Source organism: Belonocnema kinseyi, chromosome 5 (assembly GCF_010883055.1).
Source record: "Belonocnema kinseyi isolate 2016_QV_RU_SX_M_011 chromosome 5, B_treatae_v1, whole genome shotgun sequence".
NCBI classification, from domain to species: Eukaryota; Metazoa; Arthropoda; class Insecta; order Hymenoptera; family Cynipidae; genus Belonocnema; species Belonocnema kinseyi.
The window spans coordinates 67,276,467-67,292,317 of NC_046661.1; the positions used below are offsets into that span (position 1 = coordinate 67,276,467).

At 35.2% G+C, this 15,851-nt stretch overlaps 2 protein-coding genes and 1 further gene across 2 annotated transcripts in view; 1 reads left to right on the plus strand and 2 right to left on the minus strand.

The window, feature by feature from the left end:
• Window positions 1-3,733, minus strand: part of LOC117173234 (cysteine-rich motor neuron 1 protein) — a 175,931-nt gene extending 172,198 nt beyond the window's left edge. The window contains exon 1 of the mRNA XM_033361696.1: window positions 3,599-3,733. Coding sequence (XP_033217587.1) covers window positions 3,599-3,698 — 100 coding nt within the window. The 5' untranslated portion in view covers window positions 3,699-3,733. The remainder of the gene's footprint in view (window positions 1-3,598) is intronic.
• A 3,850-nt stretch (window positions 3,734-7,583) lies between these two features.
• Window positions 7,584-7,747, plus strand: LOC117173995.
• A 5,450-nt stretch (window positions 7,748-13,197) lies between these two features.
• The window catches only part of LOC117173695, a 25,814-nt gene continuing 23,160 nt past the window's right edge, over window positions 13,198-15,851 (minus strand). Inside the window, exon 3 of the mRNA XM_033362337.1 lies at window positions 13,198-13,284. Coding sequence (XP_033218228.1) covers window positions 13,198-13,284 — 87 coding nt within the window. The remainder of the gene's footprint in view (window positions 13,285-15,851) is intronic.

Consider the following 15,851-nt stretch of genomic DNA (forward strand, 5'->3'; position numbering starts at 1 on the left):
ATATCCTAATTTAATATCAATCCTACTCAATCTTTAACAATTACGCTAGCACATTCGCTCCCGTACTATTACTTTTATCTAGCAAATTGTTCAAAACTGTTCTACTATATAATTATAACTAAATAATTTAATTAAGGAGGCGACCCATGTAACGGCTTCAAAAAATCGATTTTTTTTTCCTTAAATGGAAGCTGGTCTTCCCAAAAACATGGTGTGAAAGTTTCAGAGTCGCAGCTACATTCTTTAACCCCTAAAAGGCGCCCCGCGCATCTGGTGTTAGCCTGTCGATGCTGCCATTTTTCAACATGTAAATCTTTAAACGCGCTTTTCTCAGTTTCATGTTTTTCAAAACTGCCCACAAGATAATTCAAAATCTATTCGACCGATTGAGTTCTCCTTGCCTACACATATAGTTGAAATGATTGCCTTCTGTGTGAACCTCTCTGAACTAGAAATTTTTTTAAACAATTTCATGCAAATTTTTGGGTGAAAATCAAGCTTTTTTTTAAACGGATGCCATTTCGTCAAAAATGATTATTTTTTAACTTTCTTAGGTTCACATAGAAGCTATAAGTATAAAATTGAAGAAACTTTGTTTTTTCATTTCAGACGAATCTGTGAGAAGTTAGAGTGCGGGCAGTTTTGCCTCTCCCGGCTGAACATGTTCGACATCTACCCATATAATAGAAAATTCAATTCATATTTATGGCTGAAAAAAATGTATTTTTTAGGTGAAAAGTGCGTTAATAACCATAGAAATTTTAAAAAAGATTCGTTATATTCCTCGTCCCCAAAAAAATTCCGAAAAACAAGCTTATTTTTGAGGTGTTACATGGGTCGCCCTCACCCCCGTTAATAAAATAATCCGACCGAGCGTATGAACAGGGTTTTGAAATTCTCGACTCGTGCATTTGTGGACAAGGATCAATACGACTGGGACGTACATCTGCACAAATGCAAGTTCATGTATAATTCTGCGGTTAATAATACGACCAAAGTTAGTCCAGCGTTTCTAAATTTTGTCAGGGAACTGCGACCAGAGATAAGATTTCGCGTAGAGGAGGTTTCTTTGAAAATCCCCCCACCTGTCCGTAGATGATGAGTTCAGCGAATGGAGCGTTTGCGGAAGTTGCGAGAATTATTGATGTTAATTTTGGAGGATGGGCTCGAAATAAAAGAATAGATATTACAATAAATTACGTCGAGATGTAAGATACCAGATAGGCGATAAAGTCCTTGAACGTTTATTAAATCTTTCTTCCATGAAGAAAGCTATTGCGTCCAAATTTTCTAAGCGATGTCACTGTTCATTCCGCGTTATTAACGTACGGTCTCTACTAGTGTATGAATTAGCCAACTATAGTGGCCAAGTTTTGGGTGTGATTTCTCTTTAAGATTTGAAACCATAATACAAATTACAGGGGTAGTGTATTAAGATTTAAATTCGGCGAACTGGCCCTCCATTGGCTCTGCTTACGCTTATTATTTTGCACAAAGTTTGTCACATCTTAATTTCTTTTCAAGGGCTAAAACTTTCTATGATTGTCAGTTTCGACTTCAACAAAGTGATGCAGGTTCTCGTCGATCAAGTGGAAAATCTGACGACTCCCACAGAGATGAACCTTTTCCTCCGGGAAACAGAGTCAGTTTAGGCAAAATAGTATGCACCTGGTCCAAAAACCAGCAAAGAAATATTACGAACACGATTTATAATATATAATGATATTACACTATTAATAAAATAATTGACAAGAATGTTTTGATATTTGCAAAAGTTCATTATTATTTATCTATGTATTTATCTATGTATATAGTGTATGGGTATCAACGCCTCTCAAATTGTATACAAAATTTAATTAATTTTACTTAATATTAGAACACTGAAGCTGACATAAGATTTTAAAATAATATAGTTAGTTAGTTTTAGTGGGTGGAACGGGAAGCCCCCCCCCCCCCCCCCCCCCCCCCCCCCCCCCCCCCCACCCCCGACGCTCAAGCTATAAAGCCCATTGTGCCACATCCTCATTTCGTCTCAAAGCATTACTCTAAATCAGGCCACCTTCAGCGAGTATTTTTAGATCTCAGAGGATTTCGTTGTATTCAACGTTCTGGAAATATACCTCTCAGGTCCCACTTCAATGATAAATACAATATTTCAAAAAATGACTTGACTAACCTTTTTCGGACAAAGGTGAAATAATTTATTTGAACGATATACTTGTTTCTCTGGTTATCACTACCTACATAAATAGATTCCATTATGTGTCCTAAATTCTTTCAAAATGCGTCCATTTATTTTAATAAGTGCGCTACATTAAAAGCCGCTCCCCTACTTTACAATATTCAAAATCCTTCCATGATTTTCAACCAGAGTCAACTTTTGGAGCTTATCCAAAATGAATTCTACAATTCAGACATTTTAAAATCAAAGGTTAACGCTTTAAGAATAGATGATTATGGAAATTCTAGGGAAATTTCAAAAGAACGAATCGTCGTAATATAAAAAAATATTATGCAATTATGACATGATAATCTTTTCGCTTTTGTTGAATCACGCATTAATATAACGAATAAATTATAATCATATAACATTGAAAATGAGAAATCGTGAAATAGACGCAATTATCGACAACGGATCTGTCTAAAGTTTTTTGTAACAAAATGCCATTATTGATAACTATTTTAACATTCGAGGATTTAAAGTTGAAGAAAGTATAATTACATTTGCTAACAAGCAAGGGCCTGTTACAATTGATAGAGATTCTCTCATAATAGTTTCTACTGATAAAATCTTTCCTGACAGATTCATTGATTTATGAGGATTGGTGCCAACTTGCATACTCGTTACCAATTTCCTGTCCAAAGTACATTAAAATCACCTACCGAATCTAATCGTATGATGTTCAAAGTTAACTCATAAAGCAGTAATGTAACAACAACAAGATTAGAGCAAGAAATGCTCTTATACGCGTTCGACTAGGGTCTCACTTACTTATTTGTATAAACCAAGTTTTAAAAGCAAATAAACTACTACTATGTGCACACTGTAAATATATTATATGCTGAAAGCTTTTACATATTCATATAATGTATATTATATTAATATCAATCACAGTATAATTTTTAAAAAGTGGGACCATGGTCGTGGGAGCTAATTCTTATGCTTTCGACTCACTCTATCGGCTTGCGAGTTCGATTCCCGCCTCACACTGTGGAACAGTCTCGGCTACCTATACAGTGAACACTAGCCGACCAATTTCTTTATCTCCGGAGAATTTTGAGACCGGTATCTCTAAATAAAGAGTTTCTTAAAGTACATAAAGCCGTTTTTTCGGATGGTTCAAAACCCACCTTAAGCTGTACGCCCCCTCCCATCACGAAGAAAGTGGGTAGAGGGTGTATAAAACATTAGAGAAGAGGTACAATGACAATGTAAACCTTCATGAGAGGCATCAGAAACTTCCATTCCTGAATTTTATACAGAACTTTTTAATGTTATTCATTATAACTAAATATTTAGTATTTTAACGAAGGTAGTAAATGTTGAATGCATTTTTGGCAAACTTTAATACTATTTACAAATAAAAATTAAAGTTACCAGCAGAGATGGACGATGATATAGAGAGAATGTAGAGCCAGGTCAATGTCAACCACACAATGACGCAACCAAGGCTTCCGTTGTTCAAATAACGCCGCATCCTCAATGCATTTAATAATTTGGTATGAAGTCACGATTTCTGGAAACATATTCAAGCATTACGAACAATACCTTTGTATTTATGAATAAGCGGAAAAAGCCGCGCACCGAGAATATTATTTCAGGATCAATTCAAGTGCTATAATTACAAAAGAAATTAGCTGAGGATCATGAAGCAGTCAAAGCTATATCCAAGTATACAATTGCAGCTGTCCTGAATCACTAACATAGCACCTGTTTTCATTAAACTAGACCCTTCGACGTTGATTTTTTTTAGATATATGTGACGTGCGCCCAGACTTTTAGTAGAGAGGGAAGACTCACGAAATCTTCCGTCTCCACTTTACACTACATTCTCACGGAAAGAGATAGGTCGTAGACGCGGCTCACAGAAGGGGTATAGATGAGACATAGATGGGGTTGTGGGAGGTGTTTTACGGAATCTCAAGCTCACGAGTCATATCCCGATTTATCGGGTACCTCACAACTCAATTATTAGCAATAATAACGCTTGAATATTTTCTTCAATGGTTTCATTAAAACAAGCAGCTGAAAAACTATCGAAATGAGCAAAAACCTTAATTTCGATTTTTCTAGAGTAAGCCCCCTTTCTTCGGCGCTGTGCCCTATAAAAGTTGTTACAAGATGGTGACAGAACTGTTCTAGAACAAAAAGGTAACAGTGTTCTAGAACACTGTGGCAAAATTGTGACAGAACTGTTTTCAAACTATGTGGCAACGCTATTCTGTAACAGTTGCTATGGAATTGTTCTAGAACAAACTGATCACAGACGTTCTATAATATTTGTTTTAAGTTTCTTGTAGAACTGTGCCCTACTAGTGATATATTTAAGTTCTAGAACCCTGTTAGAAGGGTGTGCTAGAACGAATTAGAAACAAACATTAATAACTGCTCCAGGACACTTGTTACGTAATTGTTCTCGAACTGACCAATCATAGACGTTCTGTCACATTTGTTCCACGTTTGTTCTAGAACTATGTCATAATATGAGCACCCTTGGTGCTCATATTATTAATATTATACATACATATATATATATATATATATATATATATATGTGTGTGTGTCTGTGTGTGTGTATATATATAATATATTATTTTATTATATTAAACTTTCACTCGGGTGAACTAATGTAATACGATGCTTGAAACCTCCAGCTACCATTTGGTACTCCACGGGTTTTTAGTCGGTCACTTCCTGATTGTCAAGAAAGTTTCTTACAATGCGACAGGCGATTAAAAAAACCGCCGTCTGAGCTGCTGCCAATACCCTACTACCTCCTAAATGATCGAGATGTTCAGTTTATCTTGCGTGCACATTGCCCGTAGGCGAAATCACAATGAGATGGATGGATGCATGGTTCACATACCTCCATATGGTCTTTACTTCATGCCTTAACTCGCTATACTTGTGGATCTTCGATGCGCAGGTTGACTGCAAATTTCGGTGAAGCGGACAAGCAATGTCGATGATGTAGACTCTTCCACCTTTTTTTTCTCGCATCACGATGTCAGGTCGATTGGTCGGGATATAATGATCCATTTGAATAGTAACATTCCGATAAAAGATGTAATCTTAGCTTTGTAAACGGGCATTGGAATGGATCTATAGAAAGGCATCCATTCTTTTAAGAGTCCTAGGTTTAGGGCAAGTTGTTGATGTATGATGCCCGCTACATCATTATGTCAGTGCGTATATTCTCTCTGAGCCATTACGCGACAGCCATCAATAATGTGCTGGATGGATTTGTTGGAATCTCCACATAATCGACACCGGTCAACCACGTCTTGATGTAAAACGTGTTTGCGATCATTCCTGGTGCTGACAACCTTGTCCTGTATCGCAATGACGAATCCTTCCGTCTCTGGATACAGAACATCCTTTCTTATACAAATATTAGATACCTCATCATCCACTTCAGTTTGATCTAACGTTTTGGTGACACACACCATTTTTTGACATCTACAACGCCCGTACCCCCTATATTATTATTATTATTATTATTATTATTATTATTATTTACTTTATTATCTTTATTGTGCTGTCCGAGTGTTACTTCGACGTTCTGTGGAAAACTATTACATTCATCCTTCAAGGTCCTTATGGGGTCGTTAGTGCCCTGACACGTTATATTGAAATTTACGAAGTTCGTTCTTCTTCAGATTTTTTTTTCAATTACTTAAAATTTTTTAAAATCATTTAACAAGTAAAATTATCTTGTAACAAGACACTAAAGGAAATGCCCAACAAAATTTCACACTAAAATATTAAAAAGCTTCTACGCAATAAAAAAATACGACTGGGGTCTTCAAAGACCCCATGAGGACCTCAACGTTATGCCAAGGTAAGGGGACCTTAAAGGGTTAAATTCCTTAAATAAAATAATAAAATAGCTAGTTTCATAACTAATAACGGGAAGAAAGAATTGTACTACAGTGTTGTCTTTTCTGAATAAAACTTATTTAAAAAGAAGCAACTCAGTTTTGTGATTATAATTGGAAAATATTAATATTTTTATCAGAAAACAGATAAACATTCATGAAAGTATTAATACGTTTTTTAAAAATGAAATTCTATTAATATAAGCGAGAATATTTTTTTTTATCGAAGATCATAGAATAATATATTGAAACACATTAAGAGAATGTGCACTGAGTTTTAAGTAACTGAGTATTATCTCTCTCATTAAAGTATGTTACAAATATTTAAAGATAAGTTTACGATACGGACACACGTCGTCATCGGAACATCGTAAAGATGTCGTAAAGACGTTCGCCAATGTTTTGCCTCATGGGAAGTTGTATAAAAATATTTAAATTTATAATTTGACGTATCCGAAAGACATTTTGGGGAATTTTTCAATATTTTACATTTATTTCAACACATTCATAATAATTTGGCTGAAAACTACCTTGAAAAAAGTAAGAAAGAACAATAAAATTAAAAAAATGTAAATACCGAGAAATAATGGAGTTTTGACGTAACGCAATTTTGACATTTTGCCTCCAATATTTTATATACTTTTCCGCACTTAGGTTAGTTTTAACCTAAGTATTTTTTAAGTTCAAGAAAAATTGGTCAAATATCGAAAAATACCCTTAATGTCGTTCTGATTCCTGGCTTCTCTGGATCTATCTAGTCCAATTATCATCTAAACATAGTCGGCTGATTAGCTATCAACTTTTATTAACTTTTAACTTTTAACTTTTATTAACTTTTTAAAATTAAGAAAACCAATTTTATCAATCAATCACATAAATGACCATTTATGTTAACATAACCTTAAAATGTCCTAAAAATTTTAATCTTTTTTGAAATCCTCATCAACATTTTCAGTAAAAACCGTTACTTTTACCTCGAATTGTACAACAATTTTTTAACTTCTTTGAAGTCTTATGATTTTTTATTGAAAATAACTATTTCCGGTGCAAATGATTAAAATAACCTAAAGTTGTGAAAAAGTTGTGAATCTTCTTCAATACATAATCTAAAAAAATTGAAAATAGCCATTACTGAGGAAAAATACTGACTTAATCCAAACTTTCATGGAAACTCAATCAAATTATCATATCGCACGTTATTTATTATTATTTATTATGTTAAACAAATAATTATTCTATCGTGGCTTTAATAAATAAGTTTGTATATTTATGTGTCTAACAGTCATGATGGTATAAATGATAAATCATAATTCATGGGTAAAAAATTTGACACAAAAAGATTTAATTCATTATTTGAAGATTTGAATCTTGCCGCCTTGAGCCGCGGTTCGGCTGCAGTGTGCCAGGGAGAGCAGCGATTTGCCTTTCTTTCAATTGAAATCAAGGGTTGAGTGTTTATGACAGGAGCCAAGACGGCGAGAAGAATACTTACCTGGAGTAGAGGCTACCGTGATCAACAAGGCTGTTCCTCCAAGCCAAGGCTCTTCTATTGCACAACGGACGAGAGTCGAACCTTGCGAATATCCCTAATGTGGATATCTCGCACGTATAATTTTCGTTAGTCGGGACTGCGTAGGCGCTGTCTCGGATCAAAATATATCCGTGGGGATATGAAAGCTTCCGCCTCGCAGGATATTCCGACGGTTTATCCCTGAAATAACCCGGGACATGCATGGGGTTAAATAGAACACCCCGGGATATCCTATTGCTTTCAAGGGTACATAAAACTGTTCCATATTAGATACATCGCAGTTTTAGAATTGTCATATAACTGTATGAATATAGTTATGTTAATAGGAGAGTATTAGCTGCATTCGATTCAATGAATAACTTCTCGCGAGATGAAGGTGGGTTGAAAAACTTGGTAAATTTTTAGCTAATATTGATGAGATAATAAATGATATTGCGCACTGCATGAATGGTTGGGTTATCACATCCAAATAAAGTGTACACTAGCCGACCAATGAGACGACGAACGCGGGACTTTCATCGTCCGGCAAAACGACGGCGTGAGGCGTCCCCACTATTCTGCGCTGAGAGCGTGTGTGGTGTAGAGTGAAATTATGTATTAAGTGAAACATTAGGTCGTGTGCATTGCAGAGAAGAAAGTGGAGGGGATAGAGGTACGGCCTCCGCCGTCGTTTCGTTGATCGTTCGCCCGTCGTTATGTTGAGCGGGTCGTCTTGCCGGAGGTCGTCTTGTTGGACAGCTAGTGTAGTAATACTGGCAAAAAGAAATTTCAGTTCCGGACTCTCTTCCTGGGATCGAACATGACTCATGTCATGTCGCTCGGATCTGCTCTTGGTTGAAATGACATAAACAATTTATTGAGATGAGTCCCAGGATTAGGATCTGTTTAGATAACGGTCTAGTTATGATTAAAATCCAGATGTTCAAAGAAAAATAGTTTCATTCGCCGTAACAGCGACACATTCGGTTAATAGTCAACACTTTTCATAGTTTTAATCTTTAAGGAATCGACTACGTTACGACAAAGATCCTGCTCAGAGAGTGGCAGTACTCATACTAACTAGTTTTTCACCCTTGCATGTAGGCAGGCACACACTTGGACACACACTAATAAGAATACAGCGTACATACTAGCCACGCTCACATATCATGCATTCTTACACACTTTTAACATAGCGCCTGCTTCGTGATGAGTTTTCAGCACGAGATTAGTCAGATATCGCTGATAATGTGTAACTTATTGACTTAATTTAAAGGGTATATTGAAAAAGAAATATGTTGATAATGCAATTGTGCAGACTAGAAATGTAAAGTCTAAATTTTACTGAATTGCTAGATTCGCATCCAAGTTTAGGAAATGACCAAACTAGTCCCCGGTTATGAACATTCTTTTTGGTGTTCACTGCGTCCACACGAATTGAGATATCGTGTTTAAACTTTGACACATAAAATAAAAAGCACTAAAGAACGTTTGTATACATCAATATATGGGTAATTTTAAAGAAAGTTTATTTATAAATTGATGGAATAGGATATTACCATTCGAGTTATAGCACTTTGCAGATCATTTTTGGTTTGATGCATTTTAGATTTTTTTATTCGCTCATATTGAGCACTGACACCAATCTTATACTAAATCGTCTAAACCTTGAAAAAAATTAATATAAGCAATAAAATTTGCACCTTCGTTGCAAATCAACAAATAAGTATCTGCACAGACGTAACCTACCATTATTTTTTGGGCATTTTTAGCGATTTTTTTAGGTCCTAAAAATAAAAGATAAATTTCAAATTGGAAACATAGCAACACCAGCAATGTGCTAAAATTTACTCGCCAGAGTTCTCCAACCAACTTCCATAATTCTTGATGTTGAATCGATCAGCTGATAACTATTGTTGACAGTGAACCAACCTGCGGGACTCAGCGTCGGACTCGCCTTGTCGTTCGCCCCCGGGCGAAATTTTATTTTTATTCTTGGAATTGTTTCATACCAGTACAAAAAATCTACAAGAATATATAACCATTAGAAAATTTTAATTATTTTCTGAAGATGCACATTTCTCAAGATGGCACTTGGACGAATTTTCGAGTATGACATTCTAAGATGTTTCTCGATTTTTTTAAATCAAGGCATCTACTTTATCGACGTTAAAAGTTTATTTTCTAATTCCTGTAGTATTTTATTCGAAAACTTTCTTCGTAATTGTGAACATTTTGATATATATATAAACGTTCCTTAGTGCTTTCGGTATAACTTCCTAAATCCTGAACACGATATCTCAATCCGCTTGGACGTAGTGAGGACCGAAAATAATGAAAATCATTTTATTCTTCACACACAAATTTTATGAATGAACTCAGTCACGTGATCTCGACTTTATCGACGGTCAAAGTTTCTTTTTCTCTCCGCTAGAAATCGCTAAAAATGTTCCAAAAATAATTATAGGTTACGTGTATGCAGATACTTATTTGTTGATTTTCAACGAATGTGCAAATTTTATTCCTTACATCCATTTTTTTAAGGTTTAGACGATTTAGCCCAAAACTGTTGTCAGTGCTCAATATACGCGAATCAAAAAATCCGAAATGCATCAAACCAAAAATTATCTGCATAGTGCTATAACTCGAATGGTAATATCCTTTTTCATCGATTTATAAATAAACTTTCTTTAAAACTATAAATACATTGATGTATACAAACGTTCTTTAGTGCTTTTTATTTAATCTGTCAAATTTTAAACACGATATCTCGATCCGTGTGGACACAGTGAACGCCAAAAAAATGCTCATATCCGGGGACTAGTTTGGTCACGTGAACTCATCTGGGCAATGTTGTTTAAAATTCGAACGGAAGTGTTCTTTGCACATTTTAAATCCATCTTTACGAAGCGGTAACAACGACAGATCATAACTAGTTTTGTTTGCATATAAAAGGTGAGGGTTGTTGGGAAATTATTTAAGAAAATAGATTCCCAGCTTACTCTGAAATGAAGGCATTTGCTTAAATTAATCATCGATTATGGTGATTCATCCGTAGCTGATCCCGAGAATATTCCTATGGGTATTGAAAAATTACTTATATGCTTTCCTTAAAATGAGACAATAATAATCCCTGCCACTAACTCCACCTTATGGCACCAATAAGTCATGAAAATTTGGTAACGATCGTTTGAGCCATTATGGAGCTAGAGCGTACACCGGCTCGAAACCACGTTTTCAATGCCGGTGAACGCTCTAGTTCCATAACACCTTAAGAGATATCTTAATTTACTACTTTTTTAATTTAAGAAATGAGACATTTTTTTCGAAAACAAAAATTCAATCATCCGCCTTCATGAGTATCATGGTTCATCGCAAAACTATTTTTTTCTTGAATACCGCTACAAAATTAACTGCCACTCGGTTGTTTTAAAATATTTCTACATAAAAAAAAATTGTATCTACGTCAAACATATCTTATTCGAATTTTATACTATAATATAGTCCTTCATCAAATAAAACCCATCGTCAAAAAAATTCACATTAAAGCGTTTTCTTTTGCTTTATAAGTATTAGTACTCTTTTAAATCAACATTAGTGACATCTACCTCACGTCGCAGGAAAGAAATTCTTTTGAGAAAAAGAGTATTATTTATAATAGTGCTATTAGTAATACGTTTTCTTATTATCAGTTCATATTCATATTCATCAATACGGTGAGCGCTGTTATCTAATACGTTCTCGTGCGACCGACGGACTGACTTGTGAAAGAGAGTCAAGCTATAAGGAGCCCATTAATCCCCACTCTCGTATCACAATATAAATTGATAAATATAGATATAATCGCTTGCAGAGTTTTCCTAAGTAATTACATTTTCAAATATTATAGACTTCAACAAAAATGCATGAAGAGAAATATACATTTTGCTCTTTTTTCGAGTAAAGTTCCTCAAGTGTCAGATATCCGATTTTTTTAAACTACGTACACTTATTTATTTTTCGCGCTGATTACGAATATGACAGTGAAAAACGGCACGAATCTGAAAACGTATAAAATCATGGTTTTTCCATTTATTGCCATAAATAAAAGAAATTTCGAAAAATACTTCAGACAAAAGTAGATATCATCAAAATTCACCTTTCATGTTATATTAATTTTTAGCCTATTAGTAACAATTTTCGGGATATTCGAAATTGAAAATTTCTTAAAGTATTACTGTTACCTATCACAGGGACATTATTTCTGTGACAAGTAGCAGGATGGCCTTACCGCCCCCATGAAACGTTGAAAAGGGGAACCTACGTGACCTACATTTTTTCGGGGACAAGTCACACGGGTGCCTTAAAATTATATTGAAAATTAGAAAGGGTCAAAACGGTTCCAAAATCCAACAAAAAAGAGGCGTCAAACTGCGTTATATGATCAAGAAAAATTAAAAGAAGGTCCCAAAAATCTTAGGGTTTATAGTGGTGAAATTAATTAAAAACAAGTAGCTAAACTGCCTCAAAAAAACTAAAAAATAAAAGACGACAAACTGCACTATAAAAGCCACCACAAGGAAGGAATTGTCTTATCCACCACCAGGAAGACTCGATGTTCTGACCATGAGTCCGATATCGTGATCCACGAACTCCTTAGAATGATTCACGGTGTTATGCACATAACCTGTTTTTCCTCGATTCAACTAACGTAGCTTGTTCTCTTTGATTATCGGGACAGATCTCCTAACGATATTCATATGGATGGCCAATTTTACCTTTATATTCCAAGTGTTGATCAAGAGTAGTTGTGCAGACCTCTCTATGAAAAAAATCTGCCGGTCATAGTTTCTCTTCAAATTGCCTGACCATCAACAATGCCGCTCTCACGTATAGCTTGCTCAAATTTTAAATGAATAACAAATCTATACATAATCAAAATGTCCGCTGCTGGTGAAAAGTGACACATCTTAAACCATGTGTTTTCAGTGAAAGTATGCGTAAGCCTATCCTTATCCTATATCTCGCAAACGAATCGACTACAAGTCATATATGATTCTTGCAGCACCATTTTTTCTTGCGTTTCCCACAGAACCGTTCCACTGGAATAAGTTCTCCATCTCTCAATCATTGTAAAGTTTTGTAAAAATGATGAGAAAACTACATTGCTCGATAATAATAAACACAGAAAAAGAGGGGGGGGGGGTTAAAAAATGTTTCAAGTAATCATTAATTCGGGGTAAAGTCAGCTAGGGTAAGGGTAATGACGCTCAGGGTAATTGATAAGAGGGTAAAGTATACCTGACTTTACCCTGGAGGAGGGTAATATACAGGTGAAGTGTCACGATGTACTTGAAAATATTACTTAATCGACAAAATGCAGTAGCACAATTGGCACATCGATCAAATAGTAATGAGTTACAGTTGAATTCATATATGTAATCAAGGGGGCGGGGGGTCGAAAAAGTATTTATTACGAAAATGTTGGCGGCCCACATGTTTTCCGATGTCTTTCAGTCTAAAACGATGGAATACCAAGTTTTGTTCAAAAATATTAATATTTAGAGCAAGCCCCAGATTTTTAAATTATTGAACTGTGCATAAGTTAGCTATTTATCTCCTATATGGGAGAGTGTAGTTCCACGTGGAGTCCTGCCAGAGCTCTTCTTCAATGGACTGTCGATTTTCCCCCAAATCTGAAATTAAAGATAGGTATTAGGTATTTTCACTTTAGCCACCTACTAACTTGACTTCATTGACTGCTAAGGGGAACACAAGGGACTGAATGCATGTGATTCGGTCTATTGTTGCCCTATTTTGCTAATATCTTCGTAAAAACTGATTTTTTCTTTATAACTGTATTTGGAAAATAGTTTTTATTTTTAATGGCAATTTAATGAAATAATAAAATGATAATAATTGTTATTAATTACAAAGATGTTACGGATATAAAGTTCTGTTTTATGCATTTGTTCCACTGTTTCCCATCAGCTTTCACCGGAGATAAGTTAGCTGATTGTTGAAGTGAAAATACCTAATATAATATATAAGCGATTGTTAATTTTCAATTTTATTCATACATCTCAACATCGTAAAGTCGAATTCCAAAAAAATTCTTACCACTTAGGCCACCGCAAAATCTACTTTGCGTTTTAAAACCGACATTAGTTGAAGGAAGCGCAATCTTCCCAATATGGCTTCGTGGCGGGCTGCTTCACCAACCACACTCCCTGAAACCTCCATTACTACCTTCACTAGGTTCTCTACGGCCGGTAAATGACAGGAGAACTAGTGGTGAAGACCCTGTAGCGGCTTATTACTGCAGGTCTTCTTCCTCCAGAAGTGCAGGGAGAGGCGGTTCGGTGATATCGACTCCCTTTTCTTCCTCCGCGAAATCATCTCCATCTGTTCTTTGGCAGAAAATTGAATTTTGGGCACGATGAAGCGACGTGACCCCAGACCCTTTTCCTTGCGTGCACATTTTTTTTGTTAGGGTTTCTGTACGCAATCGGGCTATAATAATAATTTACAGGCCGTTCGCGAGTGGCAAAAAAAAGTGTACGGAAATATATTTCTGTGTCACACAGAGACCTGTTTTCCACCCCTTCCAGAGTTGATGGCGCACACGCACTGCTGTGAACTTTATGTGCTGTGTCTGAGACAGAAATATATGTCTACAATATATTTTTTGACAGAAGCCTTTTACTAATAGTGAGTGTTGATTTTAATCTCTGGGTATCATGTGCGCAAACATCAAAAACAATCAGGGGACTAGTTGTGGAGGCACCAGGTGAGGGGAAGTTCACGATATCGGCGGTTGATAGAATTAAAGTCCGGCTACATTTCAGGCATTGAACTCAGCTAGCAAGAAATCTGTACGGTAAGGGCTAAGGAGGAATAATAATAATTACAGGGGATGGAACGCGGGTCTATTTAAATTACAAAGTATAACCACGTAATATTACCTTATCAATAAATTGTTTAAGGAAATTACCTGTTTCTTAGATTCGATTTAATTAATTTTTTGAGTGAAAATTTTTTAAATATACATATCTTTATTATTATTATTAATAGCAGTTATTGATTTTAAATGGAGCATTCTCACATGTGACTTCACGCGCTCTGAGCGGCTATCAAAGGAATTGCAGCTCTGTATACCCCTATAGGTTGCATGTGTTGCCGCAGATTTGTAAAATTGTTTTTGTTTTTTCGAAATGCAGAGTGAATATTCAGCAAAATTATCGAGAGATATCAAAACCCAAAATATGAAAAAATTGAAAAAAATCTAAAGCTTATATCGGTATTCTCTTCGAGATTTAGGTTTTAGTGAAATTTTTAGTTCAGTGCCCTCAGTAACTATAGTGGATTTAGTGTAATATTTTATTCAATATCAAAGGTTTTTACACTGCAAAACAAGTGAATGCGTATACAACTTTGGTAGGTTATACATTGTATAAAGCTGGTTTTGTGGTAAAATTGAAGTTTTTTTTTAATTTCACTTTAAAAACGTTCGAATTCTGCAAATTTTATAGATAATGTTACGGCATACCCTATAAGAAGATCAATCTAATTATTGATGGCTAGTTCTCATGTCTTCGCGTTATTTTGTTTATATACCCTGGCCTCGATCTTCCCTTCATCCCCCTTAGCCATTAGCTACATATACAATCATCGGCGTTACTCCTCGTTGGAGCGAGAGAGCGCGAGAGCGAGACAGTGATAATTATAATATCGCGTGCCACTTCTCTTATATTCATGCTCCCCTGACACCATCGAGTCAATGAATGACTTGAAAATGTTTAATAAAATTATAATTATTAACAAAAACCAAAAGTAGATTAACAGAAAAGCTTTAATCATTTTCGAAGCATCTATCTATAAATTTTGGGAAAGATCAAACATGATTAAGATTCCGGTGATCAATAGCAACGCATATCAGTACCATTCTAAGGGAAGGTATTATTGTTGACTTTCGAAATCAATAAGCAATATTGGTGCAGGCACTATTTGTTGGCAATTGTTAATCAACAATTTCAATGAATAGTTTTCTAAATTCTAAAAACTTATACTCTATTTAAAATTAAAATCCGAAATAAAGCATAACGTTAGGCGGAAGGGTTTGACTGTTGCTGTGGATAATCGAAATAATAATTTTAATAAGCTAAATTACCAGGTGTATACATATGAAACCGGTATTTTTTCAAGAAAAAAACACATTTATTTCAAGAGAATGATAACAAATATTTTATTCAAAGTATGCGCC